The following is a 24,213-nucleotide window of genomic DNA, read 5'->3' on the forward strand; positions in this document are numbered from 1 at the left end:
CTTTGCCCGTGCCTGCAACCCTGAGCACGCAGGAGCCTCCACCCGATCTCCGAACTCATTGACCTGTATGTCGTTTTAGACACGAGTGAGTTTGAGTCATCAGGTTCGCTTGTCCTGTGTACTGATGACGCCACTGGTGCCTGAGAAGGTCGGCTGTCCCCAATCTCAGTTCATCACTTATTTTTCTCGTCAAAGCCCTCAATGATTTGAGTGTTAGAAACAGAGAAATCACTCACTAATCAAAGACAGATTTATTTTAAACAAATCTTCTATCCAAATCATTTCTGATCAAAGAAAAATATGTTTGGCAAAAGAAATGTTAATCTAAAAAGGATACATCTGTTAAAAATCTTATTTGTTATGCTTTAAACACATTAAGTTGATAATGGTTTCATTTTATTTCACCATATTTCTTCTTTTCTACAGCCAAGGGATATAGGCATAAGGAATTTTGTTTTATTTTTTCAGTATTTTAAATAGGTTACATCTTGTCTGCATTCTAGATTAAACTATGTAAATATCTAATCAAGTATGTTTCCAGTATAAATAGTCTGCTTTGTGTTTTGTTCACACCAAAAAGATGAATAATTTCTCCATAAACACTTAAAAAATCATAACTGTTCATATAATCAGAAGCAACAAAGGTTATGTTGGCAGGATTTTAATTATGGAGTGACTGTTATTGGTTCAGTTTTTTTTTAAATATTATGTGCGTGTGTGTGTGTGTGTGTGTGTGTGTCTTCATCAAACTAGATGGAAAAATTAAAATATGATCACAAAAAGAAAATCTTGGAGTAAAATTTGTGAATTTTTAAAATTCAACATTTAAATTAATAATAATAACCTCATATTGAAATATTGATATTAATAATAAAATCATCTGAAATACAAACCAAACTCCGTAGAGCTTGTGCTTGTATTTCAGATGACTTTTAATATGAAATTACACAATGTAATATGAGTACTGTTGATGAAGTAATTGTACGAACATACATCCACTTTCATAACACATGTATTACAACAAAACCTTAAGTAACTTATTCAACACAAGGTCATAGAGGAAGGTATTGCGTAGTACTATTTGCCTACAGAGAACATCGCAAGAAAACATGTTTTCTCCATGACTTGCACCAGTGCCAGCTGTCAGTCAGTGACTGCCAGAACAGACCAGAACACTTTGAGGTTGACGTCCTGAGGTGAAAAGCCTTGCTCAACTACCCGCCGCTCTCACTTTTTTAGTTAATAAACAGGAATGAAACCAACAAAATGCATATTTTATCTTCAAATTAGAATAATAATTTCACAAATGCAGGGCTCAAAATATTAAATACTTGTAGTTCCACTAATAATTCAGTTTTATGAGCAGCATACCTCACTACCATAATTTTTTTTTCAGATATTCAATTATGCAGCCCATTCCGCAATCAATTTGCAAGTCAAGGCTCACCACCAGAAACATACAGCACATTAATTCACTTTATACTTCATCGCATGTTTCAAACAACACAAATGTCTCTGCAGTAGCTCAGCACAACTGCAAACACTTGCAGCAGGATATGCATTGCAAGCTGCATATTCAGTCTAAATAAGGATATATTAAGGCCAAAATAACAAGCATTAAACCTATACACCGACACACCTTTAGAAGTGCCTATGCCTAGCTTTCTTTCCAATTTGCTTGTGTGGCTGCAGAACCTGCCCTTTGGTGTCTTGAACAGCAAGTGATGCTGCTGTGGGTGCACTTGTCTCAGTTTCCAGCCCTACTAGTGTCACTATTTGGTCATTATTACATTTTATAGGAAGGAGAGCTGGCCTTGGTTACTGGCACTCTCATTAGGCACTAATACTAATATCATCATAGCTTCCCCAGAACTGTCACGTAGTTGACTAGTGAAACTTAGGGAACCTTCTAGTTTGTTATTTTTGAGACTTTTGTCAAAATTCTTGTTAACTTTGGTTATTGTCCTTGCTTCTAACTTTCTTCTCTTTCTTGCTTTAAGCCTTTGTTGTTTACCTATTTTTTTTCACTTAGGAGGTCACCAGAGCAGCTACTTGGACTAACCGTTAAACTTATCCATTAGCTAAATATATTGTGTTATAAATTCAAATAGGTGTTTGCTACAAATAGGTACAAATAGGTGTTTCTGACATTTGTCCAAGCTTCACTGATATAATGGTGCTGACAAAATAATAGAAATACCTGCAAGTCCTCTAACCTGTACAAAAACCAAAGAAAGTCACTGTGAAGGGTAAATATCCAGCAGAGATTGCAAAGTATCTGCTCATGTAGATGTTTTCCGCTTGAATCATCCGCAGGTGATAATTGTTGACTGCAAAACACGTCATTCGAGTCCTTATCTTTTTCAGAAAGATCCCCGCTGTGCTTTAACAACAGTAACAAAGATAAAACGCGCCTTTAACTATACAGAAATGTACATAAGGCATCATAAACATAGATATGACCTTTACCATTGCAGCACAATTCACACTTTTTGACACTTTTGTGCAGATCAAGCAAACAAAACATAAAGTCGGTGGACTTGGGCACATCTTTGTTCCCTGTTTGTCAGACTAACTTTTTTTGATGTGCCATTGATCTTCTCGTCTAACTCGCAGCAGCAAGGAAGCAGATAAGTAGATAAGTGTATTTCCCAAATTCTTCTAACGATGCAGTGAAACCGCAATAACTAACAAAACAGAAGTTGCGAAAGATGCAGAATATGCGATATTATGTGCTCGACAAGCTCTGGGTGACACCGAGGGGAGGGGGGTGAAGTGTGTGTGTTATAGGCTGCAGCAAACATCAGTCCGACTACAAGGTTGTTCTGATCCTACCCGAGAGCCTGTAAGTGAGCACGTTTACAGTGTAAGATAGGGCCCCTGCACGTTATTTAAGTCAGGACATATGCGCGCCTGTGTGTGTGGCGTCACCGCGGGTACACATCAACTCGTCTCAATTGTCCAAATAATAATAATAATAATAATAATAATATAATAATAATAATAATAATAAAAAGTTGTAAATTTAATAAAATAAACGAAAATGTTTGTGAGAAAATAAATGTAGGGAGCGTTCTACCGATGTGTGAGGCCTACATGCACTTTTGGCACTGCTACAAACGTTTGGGAAACATCCCAAAAGGACCTGGAAGCCCTGGGATAAAATGGCATGTGTCCATGAAATTAAAATGTCTTCAGCAACCTGCCAAACTCAAGCCACGTTTTTTCTGCATGTATGAGACCAATTATAAATATTAAAAAAGGAGAATCCCCCCCCCCCCCCCCACACACACACACCTTAACCATTCCAGAAAGATCACACACTCCAAATACAAAGTAAACACACACGCACACAACCAGCAATCTGTCAAATATTTGCCCATGGTGCAGAAGTGTGGCAGTAGTATTTGCTTTCCCAAAGTTTCGGTTCTCCCAATCGCGAGTCGTCCTGAAACGCGGTTCAAGCAAACGCATCACCTCCGCTGTGGCCTGAGTGTTTATTTATAAAGGGGCTGGGTGGAGGGGTGGACTTCCTCGGTCTATCTGGGGTCATACGATCCTCCAAACGTGGATCCATAAATGAATTGTGGGCTCGACGGCCACTAGGCGCAGGACCGGCCCCTGATTGGTTCGGAGCGTGGCAAGAATAAACACTCAAGGGTATATATATGTATGTTGTGGTAAGGTGTAACAATTCCAAGAAACGAGAATCCAAGAGATAACAAAGAAAGAAGTTAACAGTTATTATTCAGCAAGATAGAAATTTCACGATGAGGGCGCAGATCCAAAAAGTTCCTCAGATTGTCGAGCTGTTGAAAAAGAAGTCTGTGGGCCTGCAGCACTTCAAACCAACATCCTCAGTGTGCGTCCTGGAGGAGAAGGATGCTGCGGAGGCCGTGTCATGCCCTCACGCTGCCTCCAGAGCGCACAGTCTAGACGCGATCCCAGGACCTACAAACTGGCCCCTGGTCGGCAGTTTGATTGAACTCCTGAGAAAAGGAGGTCTGACAAGACAACATGAGGCACTGGTACGGTAAAATGACATGTTTTTTCCTCTAGCTGTTGGAACTGCAGCATTTTTTAAGAAATACCACAACAAACATGTTTCAGATGAATGAACAAATATATCTTTTATGTATTTTAGAGTAAATCACAGTTCTCATGACTTAAAATGTTCTTAGGTCGATTATCATAAGAAATTCGGCAAGATTTTCCGGATGAAGCTGGGCTCCTTTGAGTCGGTGCACATTGGCGCACCTTGCTTGCTGGAGGCGCTCTATAGGAAGGAGGGAAATTACCCTCAGAGACTGGAGATCAAACCCTGGAAGGCGTACAGAGACATGAGAAACGAGGCGTACGGATTCCTCATCCTGTAAGTAGCCACTGATTTCACCTAAACTCATCACAGGGAGCACGGAGGCAATGATTTATATGAATGAATGAAACACTGAATGAAATTCAAAAATGCTGATTCGCAGGGAAGGGAAGGACTGGCAGAGAGTGAGGAGCGCTTTTCAACACAAACTCATGAAGCCGACAGAGGTGGTGAAGCTGGACGGCAAAATAAACGAGGCAAGAATCACTCAAGATACACGAAACTTGTCCCGAGTTAGTTTTCATTCGTTCCTTCTGACTGTCACGTTTCGTTCGCAAAAAAACAGGTACTAGCGGATTTTGTCGGCAGAATTGGAAAAATAAGGGTGAATGGAAAGATTGAAGATTTGTACTTCGAACTTAACAAATGGTCATTTGAGAGTAAGTGAAGCTATTTTTTTTTTCTTGCAACTAAGGGTGATTTTAATTATGGGTCAAACTTCCGACTGATTGTTTGGGCTATAAAAAAATACTAAAATGTCTGGAACAACGAAATCTTTTGCATTTTCCCTAAAATAGAATTTAAATATTGTTTATCAAAATATTTTCCAATTCATTTTCTGTCAACTGTTATTGTCATTATAAAAATATCAGTAGATAATTTAAAACATTGACCTACGATAATAAAACACTGTCTTCAGATTTTATTCGAATCAAAGGTCTTACTGATTTGGCTCAGACTCAATTGTAACCTGCTTTTCACGTCCCTCAGCCATTTGCCTCGTCCTTTATGACAAGAGGTTTGGTCTGCTGCAAGAGAAAGTCAACGAGGAAGCCATGAACTTCATCACAGCTGTGAAAACGGTGAGTGCTCCTGGTTTTCCTCTCATACCACCGGCGTGTGCAACAGGAGAAGACACTTGTGATGATCAGCGAAACAGAGACTGACTGAGACAGTGTAGTTCATCAGGTTCGCCTCAACCGAGGTCAGTCTGAACTGGAGCCAGTGAGGCAGCAGTTCAGACTGACACTTTTTCTGGATTTACTGCGCAGCCCAATATCGGTCACAGTCAGGAGATGATAAGTGGGGGGGGGGGGGGGGGGGTGTCACAAAGGTCTCAGAGGACAGTGGGTGCAAGAGTAAAGAGACTTTGGAAATGATTGCATCAAAGAGTTTCAGTGAGAGTGATGATGATTAGATTTAACACCTAATCTCTGTGTTTCTCTGTAGATGATGAGCACGTTTGGCATGATGATGGTCACACCTGTGGAACTCCACAAGAGCCTCAACACCAAAACGTGGCAGGACCACACAGCAGCATGGGACCGTATTTTTAGCACAGGTACAAACACAAACACAAACACAACATTAAATGGTATTAATAAATAATTAAAATACAGCCTCCTCCTGCTACAGATTGCTCTCATTTCGCAAAGTTGTGGTATAGTTTGCCCTCACTCCTCTGTAGCATATGCTACAAACCAGACTGAGTTCCAGTCATATGATAAATGGAGAAGAATCGAGAAAGGGCAGTAGTGAGATCTGAACAGGTTGCCTCAGCACTAGATAAATGACAGCCAGAGTTGTAGTAAACCACATGACCTAAGAGAGACAACTCTGCCAAATATTTGTACTAGCAGGCGGTGGGGGTGAAACAGAGGGAGGAAGAAAGTTTAGTCAACTTTTGTGTTCTGTCATTTTTAGAATGTTCTGCCCTTATAAACATATAACAGTCAAAGATTAAACCTCTATGAGCAGATTCAGATCATGTGGACACAATGTCATAACATGACAATAACTCTGTGACAGAACAGTTTAAAAAAATGCGAGTAATAATTTTGCAGAGCCCAAAATAAAATGTCTTGTTTTTTTTTTTTTTTTATTTACTTCAATGTCAAAATTCAATGTTCCCTTTTGTGTTTCTCAGCTAAAGTCTACATAGACAAGAAGTTGACGAGGAACGCCGTCGCAGCTCCCGATGATTTGATCGGGGACATCTTGCAAAACAGCTGTCTCTCTAAAAAGGAGCTGTACGCAGCCATCACAGAGCTGCAGATCGGAGGAGTTGAGACAGTGAGTAATAGCTACAAAGATCAGTGCTTTCTTAACAGGATTAGTTTGACATATTTAGAGAGTGTCTCATTTGCTTTCATTCTGTAAGGTAGATGAAAAGATCATTACCACTTCTGTGATCCATTTCAATTTTATACAACTTTATAATTCCATTTGACTGCATTTGCTAAACAAAAACATTAATTTTACAGCTTTAGTTACTTTGCAGATTCAAATACTTATTCACAACCACAGTTGTGAATACAGGTTTTACCTTTTGCCTATTTTCCTTCAAGTGGAAAAAGAAAAAAAAAAGACTAAAACAGGTGCTGCAGTTACTGTGCTTCAGATGTGGAACATGAATGTGGTTTGGATGTAACTGAGGAACCCTAAACATTCCTCAGCTCCTTTCAAGACCCCACTAAGGAATGCACTTAGAGTAGCTGCCTCACAAGTGATATCCCCTCACTGCGTCCTTCCCTCTTATTTTTTCCTTCTTTCTCACTGTCACACTGTGTTTACATTTCTCAGACCGCCAACAGTATGCTGTGGGTTATTTTCAACCTGTCACGTAACCCTGTTGCCCAGAGGAAGCTGCTGGAGGAGATCAGAAAGGTGGTGCCTCCAGACCAGGACCCGTGTGGAGAGCACATTAAGAACATGCCCTACCTCAAGGCCTGCCTCAAGGAGTCTATGAGGTACAGCACAACAGGGTCAAGGTGGAAAAATAAAACTGCTACAGAAATACTTTGCAGGCAATAAACAAGGCTGCAGTCACTTCCTAAAAGCCTTACATGTCAACAACACAATGCAAGTTAAAAATGGCTGCAGCTACACATAACATGACACTACAAATACTGAGAAGTTTGATTCATCTTTATGGTCAGCTGTTTTAAATCGGACTCACTGACTAGATTAGGATTTCACCCAGTAGTACATTCATTCATTCAGAGGCAAAATTCGCACGACTGCTACAAAAACAAGGTTCATGAGATGTGGTACCCTGAGTTGTCAACAACTAGTGGTCCTAGCTTAACATCCACCATGTGGTCTACCCCTTCTACGGCCCACTCTCTCCCTTTCATTTTATGTAGTCATAGTCACAAATTACTGAACATGTTATTTAATACTAATGCACACATCATCCAAGAAGTGTAAGTAACATCTCACTGGAGACTTGTGTATCATTCTGTGCTATGGTTTCACTGAGGCCATATGTCTTTGTGTTTTCTCTGTACAGGTTATCTCCATCAGTTCCATTCACCAGCAGGACCCTGGACAAGGACACTGTGTTGGGAGATTATGCCATTCCCAAAGGAGTAAGTGGCTTAAATCTTAGCTATCGGACACCTGATGTGAGAAGATAGCATCTTATTAGTTTACAGTGTATTGATGTCTTAATGAAGCATGTTAGATTGCCAACTCAAGTACTGTACAAAGTCTGAATGGAGCAAAATAATAGCATGTGCAAAATGGAGAACTCTGGCTAAGGATCAGACTTACAGTAACAATGGCTTCATTAGGCTTTAGACATGTCAAATCTACTAAGTAAAATTCTCTCCATGTGATTTTTGAATAATAAAACTAACAATTTGTCATTTCCCTCTATTTACAGACAGTTTTAATGATAAACAGCCATGCCCTTGGTTCTAATGAGGAGTACTTTGGTGATGGCAAGCAGTTCAAACCTGAGCGCTGGCTGCGGGAGAACAGCACCATCAACCCATTTGCCTTTGTTCCCTTTGGCATCGGAAAGAGGATGTGCATTGGCCGGCGGCTGGCAGAGCTGCAGCTTCAGCTGGCTATGTGCTGGGTAAGATCAGACAGACCTTAGAGCAGTTCATTGTTGTTTGTAGATATCAGTCACATTAAACCTGTGTTTGAGTGCTTAAAGTGAGACTTGGATTCCTTTTTATTTTTCTTAGGTCAGCATCTTAAACCTTTAACTCATTATTCAAATCCAGTTCCGCTTGTTTTTCCTACAGCTGGTCAGAGACTTTGAGATCGTGGCAACAGATAATGAGCCACTTGACGTGATCCATTCAGGACTTTTGGTTCCCAACAGGGAATTGCCTGTTGCTTTCATCAGGAGATGAGGTGAGAGGAAATCTCCCGGTCTTTGATTTTTTTAGAATAAAGGTTTTACATAAGCTGACTAATTAACCTGTTGCATCAAATGGAAAATTGACCTTTTATCATTTAAAACAAATGGTTTAGACAAAATAAATATATTCATTTGTGAGATTTAGGGGTGCTGCTAAGGGGATTTTGGTAGAGCAAATCTAGTTGTCTCCTATTTTCTTGTCACCATTTTGGACAAAGATGACACTTGATGACAAATACCTTAAAAAAATACAAGACTCAGACTTATAAATCTGATATTTCTTTCTTGAGTTTAAAAAAAAATCATGACTTTTGACACTAATTGCTCTGTTATCTCTTTTTTTCCCTTCAGTCTCAAGCTCTGTACACTTCTGGACATTATGACAGAAGGATGATACCTCATTTGCCATGGTCCTGATGGTCCAGTGACTCCCTGTATTGCTGCTCTGTAAATAGAACAAAAAGTGTCAGAAATTTCTATAAATGTAATCATACCATAATACCTCAAATCTATTTAAAATGATTACTTATGATTGTTAATAACTGACCTTAATACAAGTTGTTACAACTTGAAGGCAGCTGTCCTCAAATCTTAATGTAATGTTCTCACCTCAGACGTGTATGTACATGTCAAATTTTTACTTTTGTTTTTTCTTTCTTGTTTACATATGAGTCAATATAAAATATGTTTATTTTTCATTGTGTATATAAAGAAATTCTAATATTGTAATGATGTACATTGTTTTATGTAGAGATATATTTTAGTCATTGAGCTATAACTACATTAATGCATGTATTAAAGCTGCAAAACCTGTGTTCATGTGGAACTTGTGTATTGCCGATATATGGTATTAAAGTCTAAATAAAGAATGAAAACCTTTGTTTTCCTAAGAAAGTGTTAATTATTTGGTCTGATTCTGGATCACAACAGATTAAAGTATTAACTCACTGCTACTTAGACAACCATTTAATGCAACTATGTCCTCTATGTAGTCAAAATTGTTTTAATGTCCTACGACTGAACAAAACAGTATGAAGTGCCATCTCATATCGACTGACATTAAGACCCAGAGTTGAAATATAGAAATCAGGTTAAGAATCAGCCAAATGTTCCTCTAAGACCGTGCAGACTGTTTCCTGGCGGAAATAGACAATCTTCATATTAGCAGGTTAACATCAAACCTTACACAGGAGATTAATCTATAATAAGAACTAGACTAGTGCTCTGCTCTCTGAGCTACCAAATGCTCTGTGTGTCATCTAAGCAAGATATTAGATCTTTAAAACATCATCTGTGGGAAAACAAAAAAGCAGCTCTTTGTATTTGATTGATGAATACTTTTTTTACTTACCATTTTTTTAATCTGTGCAGCTGTGCAGCAGTTTTATGCTGTAGTGTACTGCACTATAAATGTAATATAATGTAACGTATTTTACTTATATAGCCCTTTACAACAACCCTTGGGTGACCAAAGTGCTTTACAAACAATCAAACAGCAATTTTAATAAAAATTAAATTACATTACTGAAATATTTTTGTAAAGTGGCTACCTAAAATGACTGCTCACCAGTTATGTAAGGGGATCGAGGCAGAAATCCTGGCGGCAAATATCTTCAAACCACATCTGCATGCCTAGATAGCACAAAAGGTAGTTGAGGAAAAAAAGGCTACAAGAATAAAAAGGTTTAAAAATTGGGTGAACAAACCCTTTAAATCAACAACATGTTTGGGGCAAAGGTAAAAATTGTACATTACTGCCACTCAGTGGCCAAAACGTACTTGCATTAAATTTTCTTTTTAGTCCATTTTACCTATTTAAGCATATCTATATTTAACCCATGAATCTAGTAAATTCCTGTTAGTGCAAAGAAGTCTTTTGTGTTATATTTCTATAGAATATAGTTGCATTGTACACACAGTAAATATAACTTATCTGGCCAGTTCAGTCTGGGCAAAGCAGCACAAAAATTCAGAGTAAATTAACTTAATGCTGTAAAAGCACTGCATGAGGCAGCTCATATAAAACATGTTTTTATCAGTATAAGACTACTGTAAATCTAGTAGTTTATATTTTGTGTCCTATCACCCCACTTGACTCACACAGGAAAGGAAATGAGGCCTGTGTTTGGAGGTTGTGTGAGGTGGCTAGTCCGCGCCTCCTGTCAACTTGTCATCATCAACAGTGACAGGAAACGTCTGTCCCCGCTCATTTTTTATGTCGCGATGCTGAATGTTTTATTTGAGCAGCTTCTCATGGTTTAAACGTATCTTAGAAAAGAAAACTGCTACTCCTTCTGTTTTTCTTAATTACTTGCGTTTTACCCACAAATTAGTTTGATTCCTAATCTAAAAGTTAAACTTGGCAAAAGAAACTTCACATATTCAGAGCTGGAGATGACATCTAGTGAAGACATAAGTCAGGAGGAGCTGGACTTTTCCGACTTGTTTCTGTATAATGCATCTGGAGAAGAGTTCCTTGTCGGCTGTGACAAAGGTATATATGCAGTAATTATTTTTCTTTTACACAGAAATAATGCAGTATCTCCTTTCTAATTGCAAACCAATCTCTTAGTCTATTTAGTGTTTTTTCATGTATTGATTTTGGATTTATCTTATCACTCAGGTGAGCACTTAGATGCACCGATGTACTGTAATCCTCCTTTCACATAGAAGAAGCCAATTTCCAGTTTAAAGTAAATTGATCGAATTGATTTAAAGGCGCTAAATTTTTGCTTCACTTGTTTGAGCTTCACTCACGCTGAATGATGCAGAGATTGACACTAAAAGGTTATTTTCATCTGGTAAAGGAGCAAGATTTGTCTGTGCTCACCTTAAATCAGAGTTTAAGATGTACAGCTACAGTACAAGCATAATTTGACAGAACAGAAATAAGACCCTTGTAGTTTCTTCACATGAAGGACTTTATGGTGACCTAGGAGATGTCTTATATGTAAATATGTCTGGAGGGGATCTTTAAATAATCTAAGGGTATAATCCTTGTTATTGTTGCTGACAGTTGATGCAGGTGCTCTGCTTCAGAGTGACAACCAGCCTCCCCTGCTGGTGGCTGACCCTCACTCTCAGGATCTGTCTGCCTCCAACCAGGCAGCCTCCAGTCAGAATCCCTCCCATCACAGTGCTACCATAGAAAACCTGTCTGGAGCTGGGTTTGACTCCTGGGGGCTAATATCAAGACCAGGGAACATTCCTGCTCCTAGCCCCAGGATTGAGATCACTCCGTCAGGCGATTCACTCAGCTCACAGACCCTGGAGCCCAGCCCTGGCTCCAAAGTCCTCGGAGCCTACAGGGAGTGTGTAAGCCCTGCCAGCAGTAACTCCTCCACAGGATGGCCAGCCGAGGCATACTCTCCCGTGGCATCACCATGTGTTTCCCCTTCCAACGGAGGTGGCTGCAATATGGGGTTGTCTGCCCTAGATCTCTGCCCAGGTCTCCAGAGTATCAACACTTCTTCAGCCCATTCCTCTCCAGGAGCATCACCTCGTAACAGCATCCCAGATGAAACCATTCTTCTGTCACAACACCTACGCACTGCCGCACCAATTACCCATCAACGCTCCCGCTCTGCCTCACCCCATGTAAAGCGTACCTATGACCAGGCTCACTCCAATCAGGAAGGCATTCCTGTCAAGCAGCGCTCCAGGAGTCCCAGCCCTATCCCCTCTCCCCATGAGCAGCAGGGATCTTACTACCTCCACCAATACCAGGCTCCAGTTGAATTTCAGGCCCAAGTTCAGACCTCTTTCCAAAGCCTGGATGAGGACTGGAATAGTTCCAGTCTATGCAGAGCAGCGCCTTCTGCAGTGGTGCGTAATGCACATGGGCGGGCCCGGAAACAGGACTGTGTGTATGGAGAGGGATATGAGTGGGTCATTCAGCAGGAGAAGATTAAAAAGACTGAAGCTAATGTCAAGTCTGAGACTTTCTATATGCTCCCAGCTGTCTGGCATCCTCCTCTTCAGCCAGTTCATCCTGGACCATTCAGGTGTGTGAAACATGAATTATGATCAAATTTTTGACATTTTGTAGCTTAAATTTTGTCATAAGTCATCTGGTTTTTTCCTCATTGCCTTTCTCTCTCTCTGTCTTTGTCAGTGGATTCTCCCTGGAGCCCCCACTTCCCTCATTAGAGTGGTCATTGCCCAGTCAGTATGGTCAGTACAATTTACTGGTCCAACAACAGCCCAGGTCTCACCACAGAGCTCAATATGAGACTGAGGGCAGTCGTGGACCTGTAAAAACACCTAATGGAGGGCACCCAGAAGTTCAGGTGCTTTTTTTGTTTTACACCTGGAAGATTAGAGGTTTTGTGTGTGTCTATGTGTGAAAGCAAGGCAAAATGAGAACAACATCTCACTTTAGCTTTGCAACTTTGCCAATATCCCAGGAGAGTTTATAAGGGGGAGTAAAAGTTTTTAAATGTAGTGTGATTTTTTCCTAGATTATGTAGAGACAAGGCATGTATTGTCTCAATCTGCTAAAAATCCACTGAAATATACAAATCAGGTATCCAGATATACATGTACCAGTACATGGGTGTGCTTTTGTCACTGCTCCAGGGAGTTAGTTAATAAACAGTCACTGTTGATTTTCCTGGCACTGTTGCACAAAGAGACTATGCAAAGCAGTATTCATGCTATGCCAGTTGGATAATAACCTATGAAATTATGCCCACAGGGAAAAGAGATTTATTCTGCAGTAATGGGCATTAAGACAGACAAGTGACAAAAAAAAAAAAGGTGTTGGGCCATCAAAACATCACTGCACTGTGGCATTCAAGTCTCTTCAGGTCTCTGAACTCTGCTGGAGGGCCGGAACACCATTCTTCCAAAACATGTTCCCTCATGTGGTTTTTTTGATAATGAGAGTGCTGTCTAACAAGTCAGCCCAAAATCTCCTATAGGTGTTCAGCTGGGTTGAGATCTGGTGACTGTGAATCATTTTCATCCTCATGAAATCATTCAGTGACCCCCTTGTGCCCTATGGATAGTGGCACTGTAACCCTGGTAGAGACCACAGCCATCAGGATAGGATAAACATGATGATTCAGTACCACATTGTGTTGATTGGCTGTTACCCTTTCCTGTAAAGGTACAACCAGACCCTAACTATACCAGCAAAACAAAGCCATCAGATCCCATTAGTGTTGGGGTGAAGCATTTAGGTTTTTCCTTTAATTTGTCACCCATCTGTAGTTAATATGATTCAGTATGAACAATGTATGTAATGGCCTTTCCTGCCCTCACCAGCTTTGTGGGTACCAAGACACAGCTCCACTGGGGTTGCAGATCTTCATAGGGACAGCAGACGAGAGGCTTCTGAAACCCCACGCCTTCTACCAGGTCCACCGCATCACAGGGAAGACCGTCACTACACCCAGCATAGAAAGGGTGATCAATGGCACCAAAGTGGTAGAGATCCCTCTGGAGCCAAAGAACCACATGAGAGTTTTGTGAGTAAAACAGTAAAGCTGTGGGGTGCAAAGAAGACAAAAATGCTCTGAATATGACACCACATCTATCACCATATGTCTGTTGCTTGTAGCCTCATTAAACATTGTGCAGTCAGCACTGTGCTGGTTTTGGGCTGTGTTTCCCAAAATTACATAGCAAAATCACTTGTGTTAGCGCAACACTGAAAAGTGATGACACGTATAAACACTTTTTAGTGTTAAAGTAGCACTCTCTGGTGTGATTTAACACTGTCGATTTTGACATGCAGATGCAGCTGTACACTACACTGAGCCATCAGTGCTGTACCACCTGTTCGCTCTGTATTAACAACTGATGTCTGTTTCAGCGTCTGTGCTAAATGTTTTGTTCTTTCTACAACCTGCCATGATGACTATCGTTGCTAATGACACCAACAAGCTTTTCATTGTTTTTTTTTTTTTACCCAATTTGTTGCTGTTGCCGCTGGCGGAAGTTTGACGTGAATCACTTCCTGCGTGCCTAGGGATTTTCCAAGAAAGATCTAGCAGTCAAACTGTTTACAGCAGCAAATAGAAAGTCTTTGATGAGGTTGATGCCTTATGAATCACTGACGTTATTTGCAAAAACATATTTTTTATTGAATTGTCACAGACCTCTACTGTAGAAGGACAAAAACTCATTTCAAACAGATGCAATTACATGAACCAAATATAGTTGTCTGGGACTGTTTGTGAACACAGACAGTCATACAGCAGATTTTGATGGAAATTAAGGCTTTCAGAACCCGTCTAATCACATCTGTCTTTTCATACATTTTCACAGGATTGACTGTGTAGGGATTCTGAAATTGAGAAATGCTGATATCGAACTGAGGAACGGTGAGACAGACATCGGACGAAAAAACACACGTGTGCGTTTGGTGTTTCGTGTTCACATTCCTCAACCTGGAAACCAGGTTGTGTCTCTTCAAGTTGCATCTGATCCTATTGAATGCTGTAAGGCCTGGTCATTATTCCTGATCAGCTAAATTTTACTTTCTTTTGCTGCATTTTGGCAACTAGTGTTTATTTATACTACTATTTATATCTGTACATGTACCTGTACAAAGAAAAAATGAAAATTTGTTACAGGCGAGTCACACCATGCTAGTTAACATTGTAACTGTAGTTTTTAATTATTGGTATTTGGTACATGGTATTTCATACAGCTGTGTTTTCCTTTTTCCTCAGCCCAGCGCTCAGCTCAGGAGCTCCCTGCAGTCGAGAGGCAGGACCTGGAGCAATGCTCAGTACTCGGTGGTCAACAAATGGTTCTCACTGGACAAAATTTCACACCAGACTCCAAAGTGGTATTCTCTGAGAAGACGCAAGGTGAGTAAGAGATCTTGTTTTTTTAAATCTTGCTGATACTTAGATCTTCTGTCTGTAAATTAAAAACTCAAGGACTGGAAACAGTCCTGGCTTTGACTAAAGGTAACAAAAACCTTGTTCTAAGCCTTGTGTAGTTAACAGACAAATTGTTGTTTTTACAGGAGATAAATGTGTTATTTTGTGAGGTAGAGGGTAATTAAATATGGATTTTGTAACTTTAGCTAAGCTAATAAGTATTGGCTGTAGGTACTTTCACCATACTGAAATAACAGTGCTATCAATCTTCCCTTCTAGCTTTTAGCAAAAAAAAAAAACGAATAATGAGATACATGATGCTTTGTTTACTCATTATGAAACTTTTTGACGTATATGCGTTATTTTGACATGACATATATTTTGTTATTTTTTGGTCATTCGGATTCCAAATGGCATCTATGATTAAAATATAGAATTATTTTATGTAAAACCCAGATAAATCCTCCTAATTCCCTGCTCATGTACATCCACCTACTGATATAGTATTTGTATTTTTAGATTATTTGCATATTGCCTGGGCAACATCAGCTTTCAGTGACGCACATCTTCCTTCAGCCCCCACTTTTAACTCTGACATAATGAGCCATTAGTTTTAACTTTTGTTTTGTCTGTGGGTGACAAGTTTTATTTATTTCTAAATGGAAATTTTTCACCTTGCTACTGCTCCTACTGCCCACACAAAATTGTTGGGTTATATGGTTTGAGAGCAGGATGGGTACAGGCAAATGCATGTAAAGCCTCCCTGTTGCTTGGTGTGGGGTTTTATGCAACAGGATGTGGTTAGACACAGTGATAAAGATTCAGACCCAGAGCAGAGGCTTTGGTAGCGTGGGTAGAGAAAAGGAACAGCAGGTAAAAACTGGGGAGAGAATGAAACATTACACCAGACAAAAAAGAACAAACAGATTTCTGTTTGTCACTGTTGAAATGTGCTCACATGCTGCACTGCAAATGAAAGATATTCTGATTTCTTACAAATTTGTAGGTTTTCATCCAATCAGACTAAACTTAATATTTGATGAAATACAATTTGATTCTGAGTTTGTTGAGAAGTTCAGTACCTCTTTCATGTCTGTCCTATAAATCCGAAGCCACGTCCAGCGAATAGATTTGCTCAACTTAACATAAAGAGTGCAAAGACCTGACTCAGTCCAAATGTTATAAAATCTGCCTTCCAAGAAATAGCCCAGCACATAACCCCAGTAGCAACTTGTGAGTTTTATACTTGTTTTGTACAGATTAGACAAGATGTAACATGTTAATTACTGAGCTACAGAGCTGCTGGTAGGAGGAATTTATAACTTTTTAGACAGCACCAGGCTGTCTCCCTATGTTTTCATGCAGACACGAGAATGGTAACAATCTTCTCAACTGTGTAGTTAGTGTACGCTCCAACATGTCAAACTATTGCTTTAATCTTCCACTGCTTTAATACTTAAACAGTGCATGCTCTTTCCTTTCAGATGGGCAGCAAATCTGGGAAGTGGAGGCCACTGTAGACAGAGACAAAACCCAAGTTGTGAGTTGATGGTCATTTATTTGTACAGGCACATGTACTAAGGCATTAATACATCAATTCAAAACAGAAAGACCTTTCTGTTTCTACATGATATCTTGTCTGAAGCATGATCTTTTTTCTCGTGTCCTGTCTAGAACATGCTGTTTGTTGAGGTCCCTCCTTACAGAGACCGGACCATTTACCAACCAGCCAAAGTCAACTTCTACGTCATCAATGGGAAGAAGAAGCGCAGTCAGCCTCAGCACTTCACCTACACTCCTTTGATAGGTATATATCTGTCAGCTCTATCACTATAGGCGGGAAAGGGATACATCAAATGTCATAAATGTGAAGGTGACTAAAAGGTCAACAATTCCCACCCAGAGTTTGCAGAAAACTCAGGGCTGAGGTTGTATGAAAATGTTATTCTCACCTGTCAACAAAAATCCTACATGTAACCTGCATATAGACAAGAATAAACACAAACTAAAACCTTAAACTGCTTATGATTTCACTAAAGGAAACTGACTTAGCCACCCCTTGTTAAACTGAAACTAAGAGAATACAGGAAATAGCAACACTTGAGTCAGATTAGCTCTAACTGCTCCACAATTACAGGAACATTTAAACCTGAAGACACTTTAAAAAAATGCAGGAGGGGCATATTTCTGTAGTCTTCTTTTTAAACCGTCTTTCAGGAAATTAGCCACAGTCAATAGAAATGAATCGATTAATTGCTGCTGGCCACAGCCTGCAGTCGCAGCACAGGTTTCTGATGTGTGGGTGGAGGCAACTTTCACTCAAAGTGGAAAATCTGTCATTCAACTATTGTTCTCACAAATGCTTTCTCCACCTACGTGTAATACATAAGATTGAAATCCAGGCACATCTTTTCGCACATTTCATAATGGTATTTCAGGAACTGATTTTACTAATTGTAGTAGAAATTGTTAGGATAGGAAAGGTAAGGAAAATTAAAGTGCTTCTTCATGAAATGTATTGGTATTGGTTACATTTTTCCTAAAATACCTAAAACTTGTAACATCTTAGACCTCACTGAGATTGTTAAGCCAGGCTAGCACCTCATTGTGGATGACAATGTCAATGTTTGCTCCAGACTGAAATATCTCAATGTTGGATAGATTATCATTACATCGTTTTGACATTTGACTTTTACTCTATTTCCACCAGCAGGTTGTGGTTCAAAGTGAAATATCTTGGCTATTGGATAGATTTCTAATAAATTTTGCTGCAGATATTCAAGGTCTCAGGAAGTCAGATTGTAATCACCTTGGAGATTCTCTGATTCCTACCACCATTATAAGGGCAAAATTTCATGGTACTTGCAAACATTTTTGGTTTTGCATGACAGCCTCAGCTTATTTTGTGTTCAGTACCCACATTACACATGCTAAACATAAGTACATTGGCATTGTCAGTTGTGCATCACAAAGGTGCTTGCATGGCTGTAAATTTTATGTCCTGTTTTGGTATTTGTGCTCTTGTATATGATCAAATGATAGAAATACATTAACCTCTCTCATCTTTTAGTGTCTGATAATCTTTGTTTTTATATTCCAGCCATTAAATCAGAGCCACTGGATGACTATCAGTTGAATTCATATAGCTATTCAGAGAGCCTTCAAGCCTTGAATGCTCCTCCGACACTGTACCATCTAACCACTGTAGACCCCAGAGCCTGCATGTTAACACCTGAACCGCTGGACAATCAACCAGTCTATTACCAGTCCAGAAACAGCACTCTGATCAACAGCCCCTTGTTGTACCACACGGTAAACCAACATTACAGCAACTGTGGCACCGCCCTCCTCAGTGGTTCCCCAAAGGCTTCCCACTCTGCACCTAGTCCCAGTCAGTGTATCAGTGTCAGAAACCCTGTGAGTAAGCTGAATGACAGTCCTCAGGTTGGTGAACAATTTGAGGCCAGTTTGGTGTCAACGCATAAGAGTTTCATGCAGACGGTGCTGCCACTTGGGAAGTCATCACCTTCAAGATACATTCAAAGTCAAGCTCAGGGAAAAGCTGGATGCAGAATCGAGCCAGGTAGAGAAAATAATGAGGAGCGGGTGCCAGAGAGGGTCACGGTCAAACAAGAGAACCTCAATTATGCCTACTTGGAAGATGGTGAGTATTACTGTTCTTCTAGATGATTCATAATGTCAAACAATGTCTGCATCTCCTGTCCACAGTTCTGTTAGTTTTTTTTTAAGCCTATAGTCTGACAACCATGCCTACTGAATGCAGCAAGAAGTAGCCAGGATTTATATTTACCTCTCAAGGTCTAGCTTTTGCATTCTAAAGTTCACTTCTTGTGTATGCATGTATTTGAGGAGATTCTGATCTGTTGTCCCCATTCAAATGATAATCACATCTTGCCTGATGGCAAGGGTAGTTGTAATGATACCACTTTTGCTTTGCTTGCTGTGATCATTCTTCCTGTTCATGCTGGCCATTAAGAAGTCTTCCTATTTAAGTGCTGTGTTACAAGTTCCACACTCCTAGTATGTACATATAATGTTACTATGGTTCTTAACTCTTTAATTCAGTCTTATTTTGCATATATGCACTGCACAGAGAAGGTAGGTGGCAAAGCATTTACATTGTCTCTCAATCAATCAGTCGAACAGGACCTGTTTGGTTTCAAGAGGATCTGTTTTACCTTCCTGTTTCAGTTTTTATTCTTTGGTTTTAAAAAGTTCTTTACCTAATTTGGACAGCAAATATTATTGATCTTTCACCAAAAGACTTGGAGTATACTATTCAAAGACTTTTGCAAATAATGGATTCAAAGTGAAATAGGGAAGCCAGGGGGATGGGTATATGTGGTCCAGTTTGCAAATGCACACTGCAAAAGTATGCTTGCAAATCCTACATTGTGGCTTTCTTTTGGGTCTTTCAATTCAATTTCCTATCTGTTTCAGTTTGACTCTCACTCTCACACACGCACATGTCAACATATGCACTTGCAGAAGGTTCATAAATATGCCTTATTAAGTCTCATAAGTCTCATTTAACATAAATGTGTACAATTGGTATGTGTGGATTTAAGTTAAAATAGGAAAAAAAACAAAGAGAGAATGATGAAAGAATATAAACTGACCTTATTTCTGCTGATGCCTCTGAGAGGAAAAATATTCTGTATAGGCAAATATCAGACACATCTGTGGTAAAGAAAGGTGCTATGCTCTTTGTTCTGGTTTCTGATACAAGCTGGTGTAACACAGAGTTTAAACACCTACAAACAACCTATTTTACTTAGCATCAGAAGTGCATTAACCACACAATGATGCTGCTTATGTTCTTACTTGATATCATATTTTAATATGAATAATGCTTTTATTGCAACACTGTAACATCTAGAAACCAGTGGAATAAAACTGAAATATCTAGTGACCACCAGTGTAATTAGAACACTTCATTCTACTGCTGAGATTGCAGATTGACACTTCACTGATTTATGTGTGAAATTATAACATTTCGGTGGACAACATGAGTATCTAGGTTGAAAACCACAAACCTCAACGTCAATGATTCAAATTTTTGTCAGTCTTGCCCCATCTCACTAACCCCTTATTTCCTGTCATCTGTCAAAAAAGTGAAAATGCCCAAAGAAAGCTGACTTTAGCGACTTCTAGTGGTAGCATTAAAAAAACACAAAACACACACACACACACACACACAATCTCCTGACACCACAACAAATCAAATGAATGTGTTTAAAGCAACATGATTAAATTGCCTTTCTTTTCACAAAATATAAAATACATATAAGAATTTTTACAAAGCTACACAAAAGGGTTTTAAATATAAAACTGTATATGAAACCCTTCAGAATACCTGATGAATTCATATACAATGTCACATCAAATGATCCTTTCATCTTGGTTTATCATGCTCATCACTATTTTTAATGTTTTCCAGTGAATGACATCATAAAAAGAGACTTGAAAGGCCACAATGGAGAGTAATCCTGGAGGCCTGAAGCGGTTGTGATGCCTGTCACGTCAGAGTTTGAGCAGTCAACATAATCTGCAGACTTCAAGAACTACAACTCAGATACTGATTGCCACAAAGGACACTTTGATGATTTCTAATTTTTAAAAAATCTAATTGGAGTGGTGGCAGACATTTATGGCAAAAAAGGCGTGACTTCTTTTCAATATTACATGATGTTTTTGTGGAACTAGGAGCTCAGCTACAACATTTTACAGCAAAACAAATCTTGCTTTGTTAGCCTTCAATACTGATACTGAGTTTAATCTTTACAAAGATAATACACGTGTCATGCCCTCTACTGTGTCTCTTTTTTGATTTTATTTTAACCTGTTTTCTCTGTTTATATATTTGTATAATTACTCTTTGTACGCATGTATAAAATATTTCATAATAAATGATTTTGGTTTACGTAAAAAGCACAACATTATTTTAAGATTTTTATTTTATTATTACTATTATTTTTTGCAGCAGGGTTGAATTGGTGATATCTAATCCGGCAGTTTGCTTGGTTTGCTGTTGTAGGAGGCAGTGGTTAATTATTTACAAAGTTACAAAATTTTAAAACTGACAAATGCAGTGCACAAACTAAAAAGTAGTATGCAGTTTTATGCCTTGTACACTAAGCTCAATAGTGAGGTTTTATAGTTTTAAACTAAAAAAACAAAAAATAACTGCATACCTCAATAGATTTTTATACATGAACGTCAGGGGGCGATATTTCCAAACTAATCAATCTCGGCGCATGTGTGTGACATCACTTCCCGAGAAGCAGAATTGGAGAATGTTTTTGTCTTATTGTTAGCATTTTCCTTGATGGTGTTTTTACAACTTCATCGTTTTTGTTTTTTGCCCTAACTTTGAGGTTTACAGTGTAATAATCTTCCCCACGGCTGGTAAGTTCTGCTTTTACAAAAATATAGGAACTTTATATCGATTCATTGCTTAATATATACTTCGAAGAATATCAGTTAGCATTAGCTCCTTAGCTTTAGAAATTTGTCCTGTTCATTAGAACAGGATGCATTATTTGATCTGATATGATTGCAGTATTGTCATGAACTAATATATAATATTAACTAGTTAGAGATGTAAAGACGAGTGGCTCAAAAGACAGTCACTTGGCAGCAGTTTTTATAAAGTATACGTTACATATAACGTTAGATTTGATAGCAGCTGTATTCACGTTTTTTTGTTTCTCAGTTGGCGAAATGACGTTAACGACACTGACATACTGCTGATCTCCTTGCTAACCGCGTTTTTGTTGTTTTTGCAGTTAGATCACTGAGAGAAACAGATCAAACAGCCAATTAGCAGCATCATGTCTGCAGAACTGGACCTGTCCCCCCCAGAAGTTCCTGAGCCTACCTTTCTAGAAAGCGTACTACGTTACGGCCTATTTCTGGGTGCGATCTTCCAGCTCATCTGCATCCTGGCTATCATCTTCCCCACATCAAAGGGGCATGAACAGGTAGCTAGGTATTCATTAGCAAAACAACAAGGGGTCACTGCTATTCTTTTCCAAATGTATCAGAATCCCAAACAGGATTAAAATATATTTCGCTCAAGAAGATCTCACAATTATCCTGTGTTAATTTCATTTAGCTAATCCAAATTAGTATTTACATTGGCTTGTCTTTCAGTGAAGACATATATCTGATTTCAAATGACATCTGTTAATGGATAATGTGCTTTGGTAATTTGTCCACAAAAAAAATGTATGTTTTTGACACATAACATGCCAGTGAATTAATCACTGAGGATGCTCACAGCACTATACTCAGTGTGTGACATTGAAAAACTCAAACAGTTTTACTGTGACTTGACAGATGTAGAGCTAGTTCTATAACTGCTTTTTGTAAAATAATTCTTGCCAATCTCTCTGAAACATAGAGAAACCAGACAAATAGAGTGGACATTATTTTTGAATATCCATGAAGAGATAGCCACTAAGGGATACTTTTGCAATCACCATACTAGAAACTGTCAGGAGAGATTATTTATAGGCAAGAGCAATTAAATCCACTGTCTAATTATTCTATTTTCAGCCATCATCATCAGATGTGCTGATTACTCTCCACAGCATGTCGCCATTTCATCCTGTATAGCATTCAACTGTCATTCCTTACTTTCAGAACAATGGGGAAGATTGCAGTCATAGAAACAGAGCTGACAGAGGGAAGCACTGGCACATATCTGACTTTTTTAGTGCGTGTCCTGATACCTCATTCATTCTGTCATCCATTTACAGTTTTTACTGTGATATATGGCACTCTAAGAACTGATAAGCTGTATTTGCAAAATGTTTATTATCACTAACCACTTGTGTAAGCTTTGATTCAAGATTTCCTTGAAATATAATATTTTGACAAATAACGTAAATGTGTCAGCAATAGCATTATCAAAATACATCTCCAAAGCCGACATATCCAATCATGCATAGTAGTCATGTACCCTATTTTCACACATTTTGGTGACTGGATTTCTTTTGAAATTGCTGGATGTTTAATGTTTCCTGTATTTGCTCTACAGGAGGAGACTGAGTCCAATGATGGCAAGACGACAGAACAAATGAAGAAACCTAAAGGACCAACAGCTCAGATTCGACAGAAGCCAAAGAAAGAGAGCAAAAAGAAGCGATAGATAACTCATTGTCTGTATGTGTGTATGAGTCTATGTTACTTGCTTGTGTCAGAACATATTTTTAGTCACAGTGACTCATCATTGCCAATTACTAGTACAGTTATCACTACAAGTGTATGAAACACTAATGTCATATTATGAGAATAAATAAATGCATTGAATTTGAGGCAGTTCAGAATGACCGACGTTTTAGAAGGAGGAAATTGCCCTGGTGTTTGCTTACTGGTACATATTTATCGGGTATATTTGTTTGGTATTTACATTCTTTTCGAATTGAAAATCATTAAATTGTATTTGAATTACAACAGATCGCTAAATGCATTATGTTGTAATTCAGATGTTGTTTCTGCTTACTGCTACATTTCAGTTTAGTTTAATGAGTCATCATGTCCTATTGTTTCATTTTATATGACATGCTCATAAAACTACACTTGTTAATCACCAAAACTGCCTGTTTTAATTGCAGATAAGCTATATTGATAGATGTACTGTTTACATTCACACAATATTTGGGCAGAATTGATGACACACACTCAGGACTTAAGATGAAAATTAAACGAAATACGGAGGTCATAGTTCCATTTCATAGCCAAATATAAGGAAGCTATTTAGATTGGGTTTACATTAACAAATTTTGCTCCAACTCCAAATTTTAGTAATATAGGCCTCAAAAGATTGATCAGACTTTACTATGAAATATATACCAATATATTCATAAATAGTTTTTTTT

General features: G+C 38.8%; 3 protein-coding genes and 1 long non-coding RNA gene across 4 annotated transcripts; 3 read left to right on the forward strand and 1 right to left on the reverse strand.

The window, feature by feature from the left end:
• The first annotated feature begins 3,770 nt into the window (after positions 1–3,770).
• Positions 3,771–9,330, forward strand: cyp24a1 (cytochrome P450, family 24, subfamily A, polypeptide 1). The gene is made up of 12 exons (XM_026307100.1): positions 3,771–4,028; positions 4,182–4,372; positions 4,479–4,572; positions 4,662–4,755; positions 5,087–5,178; positions 5,546–5,657; positions 6,243–6,388; positions 6,899–7,065; positions 7,608–7,686; positions 7,983–8,180; positions 8,353–8,464; positions 8,823–9,330. The coding sequence occupies exons 1-11, from the start codon at positions 3,771–3,773 to the stop codon at positions 8,461–8,463; spliced, it is 1,542 nt and encodes a 513-aa protein (XP_026162885.1). The 3' UTR covers position 8,464; positions 8,823–9,330.
• On the reverse strand, positions 7,701–10,099 carry LOC113130449 (uncharacterized). The gene is made up of 3 exons (XR_003295702.2): positions 10,039–10,099; positions 8,869–8,916; positions 7,701–8,176 (listed from the first exon to the last, which is right to left on the reverse strand). It is a non-coding gene; the product is annotated as an uncharacterized LOC113130449 (long non-coding RNA).
• A 566-nt stretch (positions 10,100–10,665) lies between these two features.
• nfatc2b (nuclear factor of activated T cells 2b) lies at positions 10,666–21,193 on the forward strand. Its single transcript, XM_026307511.1, has 10 exons — positions 10,666–10,965; positions 11,488–12,475; positions 12,586–12,760; positions 13,740–13,942; positions 14,745–14,917; positions 15,152–15,292; positions 16,792–16,847; positions 16,982–17,114; positions 18,408–18,971; positions 20,769–21,193. Exons 1-10 carry the CDS (start codon positions 10,866–10,868, stop codon positions 20,813–20,815), a joined length of 2,580 nt encoding a protein of 859 aa, XP_026163296.1. The 5' UTR covers positions 10,666–10,865; the 3' UTR covers positions 20,816–21,193.
• A 402-nt stretch (positions 21,194–21,595) lies between these two features.
• Positions 21,596–23,930, forward strand: manbal (mannosidase beta like). The gene is made up of 3 exons (XM_026307226.1): positions 21,596–21,736; positions 22,117–22,311; positions 23,373–23,930. The coding sequence occupies exons 2-3, from the start codon at positions 22,162–22,164 to the stop codon at positions 23,481–23,483; spliced, it is 261 nt and encodes an 86-aa protein (XP_026163011.1). The 5' UTR covers positions 21,596–21,736; positions 22,117–22,161; the 3' UTR covers positions 23,484–23,930.
• Positions 23,931–24,213: the final 283 nt, after the last annotated feature.

This window comes from Mastacembelus armatus, chromosome 5 (assembly GCF_900324485.2).
Source record: "Mastacembelus armatus chromosome 5, fMasArm1.2, whole genome shotgun sequence".
In the NCBI taxonomy this organism is placed as follows: domain Eukaryota; kingdom Metazoa; phylum Chordata; class Actinopteri; order Synbranchiformes; family Mastacembelidae; genus Mastacembelus; species Mastacembelus armatus.